The sequence below is a fragment of the Macrotis lagotis genome, chromosome 7 (assembly GCF_037893015.1).
Source record: "Macrotis lagotis isolate mMagLag1 chromosome 7, bilby.v1.9.chrom.fasta, whole genome shotgun sequence".
Classification (NCBI taxonomy): domain Eukaryota; kingdom Metazoa; phylum Chordata; class Mammalia; order Peramelemorphia; family Peramelidae; genus Macrotis; species Macrotis lagotis.
This window is the reverse complement of record NC_133664.1, coordinates 137,698,476-137,713,457: the sequence shown is the minus strand read 5'-3', so window position 1 is coordinate 137,713,457 and position 14,982 is coordinate 137,698,476. Positions and strand designations below refer to the sequence as shown.

The following is a 14,982-nucleotide window of genomic DNA, read 5'->3' as shown; positions in this document are numbered from 1 at the left end:
CACATTTAACTGTAACTCTTTTATTATCTAAATTTTTTTAAATTTATTTAAATTTTCACCTGTAACAATTTCCCAGAGTAAAAAATTTTCAAAAATAATATTTGTTGCCCATCATGTATAGTAGCATTGTGCTTATGTTTATTTATAATTCAAATCGATATTTTAGGGAGTATCTGAAGAGTATCTCAAATTGAGTGTTATAAACAAAGAAAGTATTAAAAGTGAACAGTTGAATAAATTGAGTTTTTCATAACATAAGAACTCTTGTGAGAAGAATAATTATATAGTTAGCAACATTAGCTCAGATATATTTTCATATCCTACTTATCTTTACATTTGATGCTTCTTTGAAATGAATGAGAAATTTTGCTGAGACTCACTTGATGATATAAATGCAGGACACGATTAGCTAAATATCAGTTTCCAAAAAAAGAACATTTAAAAAATAAAAATAGAAATATTAGCATCTAAGTAGAATATCATCTTTTGTGAAACTGCAGAGATTTTATTCTTATTAAGCCTAATGCACTAACTATAGATGTGTGATGAAATTTTATTGAATTGGATTGAATTTTAAATTGACTTACCTTCTTTGTCTATATTATGCTTCCTTTCTGATTTCCAGAAATATTTGGGAACTGAACACATCTTTTTGTCAATTAATTCTATGTCAGTTAAGTTGAATGAGATTTTCAGCAAGCCCTTAGAGTGTACTAGTCACTATGGCAATTTGCAAAAAGATAACATTCTGAGATTAAATTCCAAGATGCATTAAATCGGCAACCCTGAAATTCTACCCAAAATTCATTTTGCTTTGTTTTGTTTTTACAGAACTGAACTGAAACTGACCCGAAAAACCGCATATGTGAGATACTTCAATAGTTCAGCTTTCTTCTTCTCAGGTTTCTTTGTTGTATTTCTAGCTGTGCTTCCTTATGCCTTGATCAAAGGAATTATTCTGAGAAAAATATTTACAACTATCTCATTCTGCATCGTTCTTCGAATGGCAGTTACTCGGCAGTTTCCCTGGGCTGTGCAAACCTGGTATGATTCTCTTGGAGCAATAAACAAAATACAGGTAATGTGTAATATTTTCATGTAATCTGCAGCACTTTCTGGACATTTTTAAACTTAGCAAGTGTATCAGTTTTACTAAATGGGTGTCTTTGGTCAAGAGTCTTTTTAAAGCATAGGTTATTTCATGACAATAGCTCTTAATCTGGTGAATATTTCTTCAGAAATTGAGCTGAAAGAAAATCACGATTGATACAGAATGGTTTAGGAGATACTATTCTTAGGTTCAGAGATTTTTCTGTTAATTCTCACTGAATTAACCTTGGAATTACTCATTTTTCACATAGATTAGTGACAGAACTAGAAAGATACAAAATTTGCTAGATATGTCTCTATTAGGACAAATATTTCTAAATCATATGGTTGGAAATTAATGTTTGAGCCACAATGGTCTTATGAGTCAAGGCAAATTATTTACAAAACCCAGCACTGATAACATTGAGACTTTATAAAAGAAGTTTTAAAGAACATGTTGTAACAAGGTATCTTTTAAAATGCAGAATTGACTTCTTTCAAGTTTCATTGGATCATAGAACTAGTCATTCAATAAGCATTTATTAAATACATGTGATGTGGCAGAAGCTATAAGAGATGTTCAGAGTGGATAAGTGCCTATGGTGCGATGGCTTTTTGAGTCCTTTTCAGAGTTGCTTATCTATTTTTGATGTCCATCTGATACCCAATGCTGATCTGTGACCTCCAAGAAGTTGTAGCACATGCACTGGCTACACCCAGTAAAACTGTTTTGGCAGAAGGGCTAAACCAGGTTGAAAACAACTGATAGGCCTCAAACCTCTTGGTGAGTTAAGGAGATGTCTACCCCAAGCCTGTGAAGACTTCCCCTAGAGGAATCAGAAGAAGAGAACGATTAATTCCAATGCCCAATAAGGTGGCTGAAGCAGTAGCTGTGGAGTCCTTAGAACTTGGTTAGACAGCAAATCTGCCAAAGTCATCTATTGCAGCCTGGGCCATTACCAGTTGTCCTGTCTTTTGTCTTGCCACTGGGCTTTGATGAGTCCAGATGGGATTGATGACTTTCTGCAATTCTGCCTCACTTGAACTCAATTCACTTGAAAGCTAAGACATCACCCTGTGACATCATTAGTTCTCTTCAAAAATGAAGGACTTAGAACACCAACATTTATGAGCCAGGCAGTATGATAAGAATAGTGCTGAGTGAGCCTTAGAGGTCATCTAATTCAATCTCTTCATCTTGTAGATGAGGAATCCCAGTCCCATAGAGGTTAAGTGACCCCAAGAGTCACTTAGATAGTAAAGAGCAAAGCCAGGATTCAAACCCAAATCCTCTTCCTCCAAAGCCAATGTTCTTTAACCGAACCACTCTGCCTTTCATTATCTTTAATTGCACAGATGACAATATTTTTAGAAAATTTCTTGATCTTCCTTTGAATATTTAATTTAAATATTGTTTTCATTTTTATTCTAATCTTCAGAATATTTCTCTAGTTCACCTTATATTATTGAAACTACCTAAATTTCTTGGGAATAATAAGAGTAGAGTCTTGACCTATGAGTTTATTGCTATAAGGAATTCCCAAATAAGGGCATTCTTTCTGATCCACACTTTCCTTGTAATGTTTAGTCAAAGGGAATTACCTAGAGAGACCATTAGGTAATGAAGTGGATAGACTAAGAAACCTGGATTCAAGAGGACCTTCATTCAAATTTAGCCTCAGTCACTTACTAGCTCTGTGACCTTGGACCTGCCTCAAAAAAAAGTTACCTATAGCACTGAGAGATGAAAGGATTTACTCAGGGGTCACATAGACAGATTATGTCAGAGGCAGGATTTGAACCAGAATTTTCCTTTAAACTTCAAGGCCATCCTCCATATTATTTAATATTTATGTGATTATATAAATTATATAAATTATATATAAATTTAGACCTTTAGCTAGATCTCTTTTGAATTTAGGAATATTGCTTCTCATGAATACTGCTATCTTGGAGACCTTGAGTATGTCACTTAATTGAGCATTGGTTTCCTCTTCTGTAAAATTAGAAAATTGTACTAGCTTGTCTCTGAGGTCCTTTCCAGTTCTAGATCTATAATCTTTTATAATACTAATTATAATATACCATAATACTAATACTAATCAAAGTGAAAACTTTAAATCATAGTGATTCTAAGATGACATTTATTCATTCACCAGCAATTTAGATTCTATTGAAAGTCAGGTCACAGTTTCCAAGAGAACTAACTGTATGTATGAGTCAGAGAAACAGGTGGGAAAGTTTTTGGGATAGATATACTTCTTCTTATAGTCCTTTTACTCACTTATCTTCCCTAGCAAGGAAAGTAACCTGTGTAACTTCTGAAAATCTCTTTTTCCTTAGGACCATGGATTGATCCTTTAGGAAGAGTTGCATCAGATCTCCTTAGTTTAGTATGTTTATAGTGTAGTGATGGTTCTAAAGATGAAATCTTAATACTATTAAGGACAAAATTATATTAATTTGTTATAAGGAGAATACATTTTATTAAAATTTAGGTAGATTTCCTTTATGGAGCCATATTTCTAGACACTATACTGCCACTTTGTCAGTCAATGAGCATTCATTATATGTCTTCTCTGTTCCAGTGTGGTTTATAGCAATGTAAGGAAATACAAGCAGAATGAAAGACAGTGCTTACCTTCAAGGATCTTACATAATAATGGGAAAAATTAAATAAGTTAAATAAAGTTAAATAAAAGGCTGAAAATAAGAGTGGGGTGGGAAATTAGATGGTGGGTATCCCTGTAGTACACTGTATATGGGTGGGTAACTGAAGTGCAGCCTGAAGAAGAATAAGTCATGGCTGGCCTGGGAGTCCTTCTAAAATGGAGTTTCTGAGCAAGGGGGGAAAATCACAGGTGCTGAGGTGCCTCCAATGTTTGAATATCATGACTGGAGGATGAAGATATTTCAGATAAATCCTGAATTATGGATTCTGTTTTCCTTGCAAAATAGAGATAATACAAACACTCTCCATGCAGGAAAATTATCTGTGCCATCAGAACATCAGGTTTCTGATTCAGGCTGATCTCCTGGCCTGGCCAACTTTGGCATTAGGCTCCTGCCTCTTCTTTTTGCTCCATCCTCAGCTTTGACCACTTAGTGATGTGGATAGAGCAGGGTTTATTAACCTGTGATCATTAACATTTTTTCATATATAATTGATTTCTTTTGTTGTCCTTGTATTTATTTTGTACATTTAAAAACATGACTGAAAAGGGATGCATAGGCTTTATCAGATATTCAGTGGGGTCCTTGGTAAAAGAAAGATTAGTGTTTTAGTGGTAGTGTTTACTTCCTAACAGAGTCAATCATTCTGCGATTTGGACATATAAAGAAAGAACTGATTCCTGGTTAACAAACAAAAATATATTTTACTGAAAATTTTGTATGTCTAAATAATTGGTTTTTGCCACGATGTAAAAATTCATATTGGAATTGTACGATATGGATTATTTGGCTCTTGAAACTCTAAAAGAAACTATTATTAAAGAAGTTTCAAATTTAATGCCTATACTTGGAATTTAGATAATGATGCATTGGAAATAGATATACCAGTGTGTTACTTTTGGTCACATGGTATCTGTTTCTGCTCTCTTTTATAAACAGGATTTCTTACAAAAAGAAGAATACAAAACCTTGGAATATAACTTAACAACCACAGATGTTGTCATGGAAAACATAACAGCATTCTGGGATGAGGTCAGAACTAAAAAATAAATAATAATATTTCATTTTATTTGCTATAAATATTTAAGCATTTTGATCTTTTATATTTTGTATCTGTTCTATAGGATGATAGGGCTGTAATAGAATTTCAGAATTGGCATTACCCAACCCTCCTAATTTTTTGAATTAAAAAAACTACAGCTTAAAAAGTTTAAGCACATATTACATATTATTTTTAGTCAAAGAGAATTGCAAATTTGAGATGCTGTTCCTTGTTCAAGATCCCACAGCAAAGTAGCAGAGTAGAATGAAATCCACTCCCAGTCTTTTACACTTGCCCCATACTACAAAAAAGATATACAAACCAATAATTTTTAATACTTTTTTCTTTTGCTATTATTTAGTTTGGAAACTTCTCCATTAATTGTTTGTATTTCTGTTCTCTCAAATAGCATTTTGAATTTTCTAATATTAGAGAATAATTTTGATCTAGTACGGTACAGCAGGAACTTCCTCTTTCCTAGCTTCATTTACATATGAAACATACTTTCGTGTCAATTAGAGCTGCTGTGCCCAGAGAGTATAAGCCAAAAAAGAAACTAGGAAAAGGAACAAGAAAAAAAGTCAAAGCATGTTTCTTATTTTCAGTTATTTCACTCACTGGAATTTATTAGTCCTTGAATCACCTGTGCTTCTTTTGGGTCGAGAGGGAGAATTGCATCTTTAATTACTGAAAATGTACAGATTGTTTTAAAATTAGCTCAGCTCATTTTATTACTAAAAATCCCAAACACCACCCCAACATGAACAAGAGATAGTTTCTTTTTCCTTAGCTCCTCAATTCATTGGTGTCTTTCAAATAAACCATGTGGTTAGTAATAAGGCAGCTGAGAAGTCAGCTATTCTACCTTAATTGTTTGTATCTGAAGTTCCCTCTTGAATTTCAAAGTATGTGCCAGGGGAATTGCCAGATGTGATCATTTACTACACATATGATTTTTTTCAGATGAGGCTGAGTATAGTGTTACTGCTGTATATTGTGGAGAACCTAAGATGTCTGGGCTCTTTTTTTCCCTGTGTATGTGTGTATAACTGCTCAGTCAGTTATATTGTGAATATGAGTATCTTAGAATCTAATGAAATATTTGCTATGATTTTCAATTGTTTTGCAGTCTAAGAATAAATTTATAACAGGACATTTACTGCTTCCCTAATGTGTGACTATGATAGCTCACCAAAGGCCCTGAGTTCTAGGAAATCACATTAGTAGAGGTTCTATCAACTTGAAAATGTCTAGATCATAGATTGTAAGAAATATTCATATCTATCATTGTTTGAACTGCTTAAGATTGGAATGGTTCATTGCTAGGTAGTTGGTATTGAGATGATTTGGGGGAGGGATGTGGACTCAGACATAAAATATTATCTATGAAAAAGTGCTAATCTATACAATTGAAGCAAGTCCTCTTACTAGCAAAATTATGTTCTTATAAAGTACTTAAGTTAAAAGGTAGATAATTAACTTATATATGCCTGTCTTTTATTTTCTGGGTATTTTTTTCCCAGGGATTTGGGGAATTGTTTGTAAAGGCAAAACAGAACAATAATGACAGGAAAATTTCCAGTGGTGACAATGGTCTCTTCTTCAGCAACTTCTCACTTCTTGGTACACCTGTTCTTAAAAATATCAATTTCAAGATAGAAAAAGGACAGTTATTGGCTGTTGCTGGATCTACTGGGGCAGGCAAGGTATTATATCTTAATTATTTTGGTTATGAACATTATTTACAAATTTGGGCTATATTTACCTTTGCAACTCAAGGATTTTCTTAATATTTCATTCTCTTTTTTTATGTGGTTCACTATGTGCAGTTTAACATAGTACACTATTTTTAGTGAAACTTTTAGGCATAACTTCTTTCTTTGATAATAAATGGTTAAGTAATTTAAGTTCTCATATAGGTCTTAAATAATTATAGGAAAAGCTTTTTCCATATTTAATGCCTTATTAGGAAGTAGAATATTAGTTGGAGTCTATGAAGGGAGATGCTATCTTTTATTGCTTTGTTTCCTGTACATCAATGCCCACTATGATATTTGTTGCTGTTGTTGAGTCATTTAACTCATGCCTACCTCTTTGTGACCACATTTTGGTCAGATACTAGAATGGTTTGCCATTTTTTTTCTCTAATTCATTTTATGATGAGAAACTGGGACAAATAAGGTTAAGTGGCATGCTCAGAGTTACAAAGTGGCTAAGTGTCTGAAGTCACATTTGAACTTGGGTCTTTCTGCCTCCAAACCCAGCATGCTAGCCACTGGGCCACCTGGCTGCCCCATAATGCTTGTGAATTATGTAATAGACACTCAAAAATTATCTGTAGAAGGGATGACTTGAGGAAACAACTGTCTTTTATCAGAAATTTCTGCTTTTTTAGATAAACAATCCTGATGATCTGAAACTGTTGTTGCAAATGTAGTGAGGTGAAAATGTAGCCATACTTAGAATCTGGAAGTCTTAAGTTCAGATATGCCTCAAACACTTACTAATTGCGTGACTCTGGGTGAATCACTTAAACACTCAATATCAAGTAGAGGAAGTTTCCATACTGGTAGTTTCCCCATGTGAATAAAATCACAGGTCTAGGTTTTTAAAGTGCTAATAAATATACATACAAAGACATGTGTACATGCATGGACATCTGAATAGGAGTATATATATATATATATATATATGTGTGTGTGTGTGTGTGTGTGTGTATGTGTGTGTGTATGTAGATCCACCAGTAGATTTGTGTGTATTATGCATGTATGTATATACACATATATATAGTGCATCCCAAAAGCCCCAAAAGCTTAAGCTTGTTAATCTTGCGTGAACTATATTAACCTTTCATGAAGACTTTTATACATGTGTATATATATATATATATATATACAAAACATCTTTAAGATTTTGAACATACATTAATTCAATTGATGATGTATGAAATATACAAAAAATTTCACTGCTTCTATTACATAAATTAAGTTGTCTTATTTTATTAAATTAAGCAGCCTTGTTAAATTATTTGCCCTCCCCCTCCTTTATAAATGATGAAATAAATGGGAACAAGATAGAAAAGTTAATTTTCACAGAGCAAATAGAATGCCTGCTAGAGTATTAGCTCTAGTATTCAGAAGTTATCAGAAATAACAAAAATTTTATAGATTAGTACATAAAAAAAAGATGATTTAAGAGGTTAGAAAATAAGAGGAATTAAGGGAGCTGTATTTAGTAGTCTAGAACAAGGGTAGGCAACCTCTGGCTTATAGGCATATTGGTCTGGTGTTGCCAAGGCAACCATAGGCCAGACTCAAAATTCAATGTATTGAGGGTCTTTTTAGGAGTGAATTGACCAAATGTTTGACTAAATATAGCTCATGAATGATGTTATAAATATCCAAATGATACTTGGCAGAAAAAAGCTTCTCCATGCCAGGTCTAGAGAGAAGGTCAAAGTGTCAATTAATACTGGTCACATTTCCATCCAACTTTGCTCAATAAATACTTATTAAATGTATGCCATGGACAAAGCACAGTACTAACTATTGGGTGCATAAAGTTGAAAAATTACATATTACCTGTCTTCCTGGAATTTACAATCTCATTAGGGTGATTGATATGCCACATGTACAAATAAGTATGCACTAAGATGGAATGTGATAAGGCAAAGGCCAAAAGCCAGTCCAAGCACTTTGAGAATATTTGAAGGTAAAACTTCTTTCAGCTTGGAGAATAAGGAGGAAATCAAGAAAGGTTTTAATAGAGCGGACCTTAAAGAAGGAGAAGAGTTTTGATAAACAGATAAATAAGGAAGGGAGAGAGTGTGCAAAGAGAAAAGAAGACTGAAGAGAGTGTTAGTGACACTGAAATTTAAGGATTAGAAAAGAAAAATAAATTGGTGGAGAATCGCCTTCATTGGAGAAGGTGGTAAAGGATATAGAATCTTTAGGGAGAAATCCAAGGGAAAGGACACAATAGAAAAAGTACCCAAGTTGTTGTAGGAAGTTAGGAATTGATGAACAATCCCTCTCCATAACTTAGATGAGAACTAGTGAAAAAAAGATCTAAAATGAATGAGAAATTTCCATTAGACCTTAGAAAAAAATTTCTTGATAGTGAAAAAATATTGAACATTGGAGTTGTCTATAAGCCCAACTTGCTCTTTCTCTAAATGACTTCAATTAGAGGCCAAATTCTTGTCTGACAATGATTATACAGAATTCATACTTCTTAAAAGTATGTTGGGAAAGACTGAATAACTTCACAGCAGCTTTCAAGTTATTGTTTCTCTGTGAAAAGGCATTTTTCTAGGATCAAATGTCTCTAAGTGGTTGAATGAGGAACAATAGAACTGCTAGCTAAAACTTAAAATTAAAGTAGAAAGACGACCCCAATGGTTCTTTCTAAATTAAAGACAATTCCACATATCTAGTCTTGTTATTAGTATTTTGAAGAACTGATTATTTTATAAATGGAAAATAAATGTCATCAAAATGTTCTCAGTCCAAAAAACAAAACAACAAAATACAAAAAGAAAGAAAGAAAGAAAGAAAGAAAGAAAGAAAGAAAGAAAGAAAGAAAGAAAGAAAGAAAGAAAGGGGAGGCTAGGTAGTACAGTGGATAAAGCACCGGCCCTAGAGTCAGGAGTACCTGGGTTCAAATCCGATCTCAGACACTTAGTAATTACCTAGCTGTGTGGCCTTGGGCAAGCCACTTAACCCCATTTGCCTTGCAAAAACCTAAAAAAAATGTTCTCAGTGTTTGAAATTGGTTTTAGTTATTATTTAGCTTATTGGATGTTATCATTTCATATAATTTTATAAGGTTCTCTCTAATTGTGTTTTTCTATACATGATGCAGCATTTTGCAAAGGAAGAACTAGTGAGATTTTACTTCCTAATAAATAATTTTTCCTGCAGACTGTCCCTCCCTCTCCTTTTTTGAGAGAGGAGGGAAGAAGACTTGTGTTTTTTAATTGTTTTAATCACTAGCCATAATCATTGTTAAGTGAAAATTTGATAAAGAGAAGAACTCCAAAAGAAAGTTTGCTAACAAGAAAATTGTTAGAGTATATTTCATCTAATGTTTTCCTATTTGCTAATTCTGTATTTTAGTATCAGTCATGGAGTGCAAAAGAAGTTGCTACTAGTTATTGATTACTCCTAAATTATAAGACATGTCCTTATTTAAATTACAGGCAATTATTTCAAGAAATGATGAACTTATAAATGCTAGTTGCAAGCATTAGCTGATAGGCAGTCCCTGCAAATAATGTGACTATGTCTTAGAGACAGAACTTGTCAAGATTATGAATAAAAGAATGCAGCTTTGTTAGAGTCATGAAGTATTCAAAAGAACCTTTTAGCATTTTATTGAGCAACAGAAAAAGAGATAAAAGCTGTTCCTAAATAGCAATTTTAGAAAGCTCCTGGGTGAAGAAACTCCCTCTACCCATGTAGATTTGCACCTACTCTGCAATTTATAGTCAGAGTTGCCTAGAAGACTGAGAAATTAGGAGACTTCCCTGTGGTTGCATAGCTAGTATGTGTCAGAAATGAATCTTGAACTCAGGTTTCTTTGGCTCTAAAAATAGCTCTATCCACTAGGTTACAATTTTTCTCTCCTCCTCCCTATGCCTTTCCTTCTCCTTCTCTTCCCTGTCCCTCTCCTTTTCACTCCCTTCAGCTACATCTATTGCCTTAGAATGTCTTTAAATAAATAATAGTTCATTTTTATGTAACACTTTTTTCTCACAACAATTCTATAAGGTAAGTAGTGCAAATATTAATATCTCCATTTCACAGATGAAGACACAAGGACTTATATATCATTTCACAACTAGTAAATGACTAAGAGAATCAGACCTAGGCTCTAAGCTCCTCACTCTAAGCTCCACTATTCTCTTGGATCTGGTGTTTTGTCCATAGCAAATACTTAAATGTATTTTTTCATTCATTCATTCAAAATTCTTGCTTGGAATGTCTTAGATGTAGTGCTGTTGTGGGGATGAAGAATAATTCTATAACTTCTCTAGGAGGATGTGTCAATAATTTACTTAGTCATATGTCTCTGTTTCATGCCGCTGGTTTTCATTTTCAGACTTCACTATTAATGATGATCATGGGAGAATTGGAACCTTCAGAAGGCAAAGTTAAGCACAGTGGAAGAATTTCCTTTTGTTCTCAGTTCTCCTGGATCATGCCTGGTACTATTAAAGAAAATATTGTTTTTGGTGTTTCTTATGATGAATACCGATATAGAAGTGTCATCAAAGCCTGCCAACTAGAGGAGGTATGTCTTTATCTGAATTTTTTTGTAGCACATCATTCAAGAAGTTTGTGTGGGGAATGGTCCTCTTGCTAGTTGTGGGAATTGTTTTTATTTATTACTCTATTTGTTATATATATATATATATATATATATATATATATATATATATATACACACATACATATTCTATTTTCTACTTGAATTCTTAAAAAGACCAATTTGATGGTGAAATAGAAGAGCATGGTATCTTATGAATGGGTCATTACCAAATACTAGAGTGATATGAATACGTCTGGTCACTAGATCATTGAGCATTCATTGAGTTCATTACCTGTCTGCCAGTTCTGCTTTGATAATAAGCTGAAGGCCAGAGAACCAATGTCAGATGGGTGGTAGAATATAACCTTTAAGACAGGAGGAGTTCACTTATTGGAAATCCTTGCAGAGAACAACATGGGAAAGGAAATTTCAATGATAATGGTGACTTATGCCTTGTGGCAACTGGCTACATGGTTACTAGAATTAAAATAGGTTGAGGTTCCAATCTAGGGCACTAATAAAAATTCAAAGCCTCACCTAAAGAGTTGAGCCGTCTTTAGCAAACATTAACTGCTTCTTGGAAACCAACATGGACAAAATAGAGCTGGTAAGAACAAGTTAAGATTGACAGAATTCAAATCAATGAAACTGCCAGCAGAGCCAGGGTTGAGTCTATATCAAATGTAGATGTGGTAACTAGGGAAGATATTTGTGGTTACTTTATACACAATGACTTTTCTTATCTAGGAAGTCAGGAAGTGTAACTTATATTTTAGGAAGGCCTAGAATCACTAAGATATCCCCAAGATAATCAAAGTAGTGAATTCAAGATCTTCATGTTGTCTGGTCATTTATTGTGTCTGACTCTTCCTGACCCCATGGATCATAGCACAACAATGCTGTCCATGGGATTTTCTTGGGGAAAATAGTGGAATTATTTGCCATTTCTTTCTCCAATGGATTAAGGGAAACAGAATTAAATGATTTGTCCAGGGTCACATAGCTACTTAGTGTTCAAGGTCAGATTTGAACTCGGGTCTTGCTAATTCCAGGCCTAGTGCTCTATTATTCACTTTGTCTTTTTTAAGCAACATGAAAAGGAAAAATGGATCATTAAATAAATGTTTCCCATGATCTAGAGAATACCTCAACCAGAGATAGACAAAAATTGGAAATTAGATTCTATAAAAACTGAGAAATCTAACAAGCCTGTCAGATTGGTTCAATATTGAGTTGCGTCTTCTTTGGACTTGGATTTATGTGTAATGTCTTATAAGTATAGTCTCCTACCTCAGTACCTTCATCACCATAATTATTTTAGAGTTCAATTCTAATTTTTTGTTGTTGTTTTAATATACATGTTGCCACAAAAGTCATTGTGTGCATTGTTTTCCTTGTTCAGCTTATTTCACTTTACATCAATTCATATAAATCTTTCCATGCTACTCCAGTTTCATTGAATTTATCAATATTATGTTATTATAATATGCAATGATATTACCCTACTTCCGAAGTACAAAAATTTTATATATAATAGCCATTTTAATATTATTTCTATTTCATCAGGGTTGTCAGCTATAGTTATATATGTAATATAAAAATAAATAATTTTTTGAATAGTAGTAGCATTTGTTTATATAGGATGTTAAGTTGTACAAATTGATTCACAACAGTCCTCTGAAGAATAATTTCTGTTCCTTCAAAAATACTGAAAGTACTTATGGAATAAAACTGTTAAGTAGCAAAAGATTTTTTTCAAGGCCTCAATGTCTTTAATGTACCATGCTAGAGAATGCATGGTTACTGCCTTCAGGGAACTTACAGACATAGAAACATGTACCTATTGTACAGGTGGATGATATATAAGCAAACTTTAAAGTAATAAATGTACCACTTGAAGGTGAAAGGAATCTTTGTTCACTTGACCAAAGGAATCAAATTTTTTTTGTTTATACATTTATGGGACACAGATTCTTTTATGATATTCCAAAAATCACTTTATGAGATACCATTAAAATAACATAATTTCCTAGAGGGAACGTAAGGCTACCATTGAGGATGTCTCAAAATAAACTGAGAAAAAGAGCCCAATCAATGGCCTTGATCATATGGCTATATAACCTTTCATGACATTGGCTTCTGTTCTTTGATCTAGAAACAAATTTAAAGTGAGTCAACATACTGCCTTTACAAGTGATTTATGAAAGTTTATTAGGTATTAATCATAACACTAAATTATCTAAGATCTTAAGATTTTGACTAATGCTAACTCGTGAAGTACATACTATAGACTTTGCCACAACTAATTATCTTTGAGTACAATAATGATGTTTACACACACATTGGACCAGATACTGGATGTGATATTCTTTCTAGATTAATAGGTATGTTCTTTGAATCAATGGTGCTATTTATTAGTCATTCTCTATAGCATGTAGTATTTAGTATTTTTTATTGTTTTTTCTTTGGTGTAATTCTTTTCATAACCTTTCACAAAAAATTGGAACAGAAGTTTGAGTAGAGAGTGTATGAAAATGTAAATGAATGAATGGTGGACTGGTTCATATTGTAAAACTAAAATCTCTTTAGTTCTTGTAAAGGTGTCCAGTACATTTAAGCAACAGAATCTCTGTATATCAATTGTTCAATAATTAGTTAACTAATCTGTAGCTTTCTTGTTTTGCACACCTGGCAGCCCTATCCTGGAAGCAGAGGAGAAATTTTCAAGGTAAAAATGATATCATATCAGAATTTAGTTAGAAGCAACAGGAATTAGAACACTTACAAAAATATTGCTTAAAGTAGATGGTTGACATATTCAAAGAAGTTCTGGAAGAATTCTGAGTTCTAAGGGTTGTTGCTAGGCAGATCATGGAAGTTAGGAGACATCAAGGTCTGGCAAAGTAAAAATGGAGATTTTTATTTAATGATAAAAGTGATAGAAAAATGTGTTTGTTTTCCTGTTTTCTATGACATATATTAGGGAACCATTTTCCCTTGTCATTCTGTTAAATAATTAGGCAGTCCCTTTAAATTTAAAAAATATAAAAATTTATTAAGCACAAATTTTTAATAAATACTTTGTCCCTCTAGTTTATTATCCAATGGCAAACCTACAATTTCATTTTTAAAAGAAAAGCAAGCATCAAGGTACATGGATTGTAATCTCTTCCATGACATCTCTCTTACTGCTACAAATGACTACAATATTTCCCTTCTACAGTTTAATAGTTAACCACTTTCCCAACATTTATGAACCATAAAATTCATTTGATAGATAATCATATAGTGCTTTGTGGCATCACTTCTATTGTTATAAAATTTCTATTTTCCCTCAGATGCTTTACTTTTCTTATCACTTTGACATTAAAAAAACAAGCTCCATTTTTTTCATATCTCCCATATCTTAATTCAGTGAAGGCATTTGGTAATTTTAGCTTAAATGAACATTGATGGAATAACTGATGAACATTATGAGTAAAGTACTTTGAAAGAGATATGTAGATAAAATCCAGAAAGAGTTCAGTTTAATATATTTCAGCTAAACAAGTGCTATCAAGCAACTACTATGTGGCTATATCATTGGGGAAATAAAACCTTGTAGCAACTAGGAACATTTCTAAATACATGCCTTTACATAGAAAAAACTGTGCATTTGTACTATATACATAAGAATAGTAAGAATTCAGAGAAAAGGAAAAGAGCACTGTAATGTAGGATTAATTTTAGAACATTTAATGGAAGAGATGGCACTTCAAATGTACCTTAAAGGAAGTATAAGAAATCCTTAACTTACTAATTTAGTCTTTTGTTTAAAAACACTTTTCCAAATCAGTTGTTTAGAATTCTTAATATTGTTTTTCATA

At 33.0% G+C, this 14,982-nt stretch overlaps 1 protein-coding gene across 1 annotated transcript in view; it reads left to right on the top strand.

The window, feature by feature from the left end:
- Positions 1 to 14,982, top strand: part of CFTR (CF transmembrane conductance regulator) — a 230,398-nt gene that overhangs the window by 76,517 nt on the left and 138,899 nt on the right. The window contains exons 8-11 of the mRNA XM_074193848.1: positions 832 to 1,078; positions 4,702 to 4,794; positions 6,328 to 6,510; positions 10,907 to 11,098. Coding sequence (XP_074049949.1) covers positions 832 to 1,078; positions 4,702 to 4,794; positions 6,328 to 6,510; positions 10,907 to 11,098 — 715 coding nt within the window. The remainder of the gene's footprint in view (positions 1 to 831; positions 1,079 to 4,701; positions 4,795 to 6,327; positions 6,511 to 10,906; positions 11,099 to 14,982) is intronic.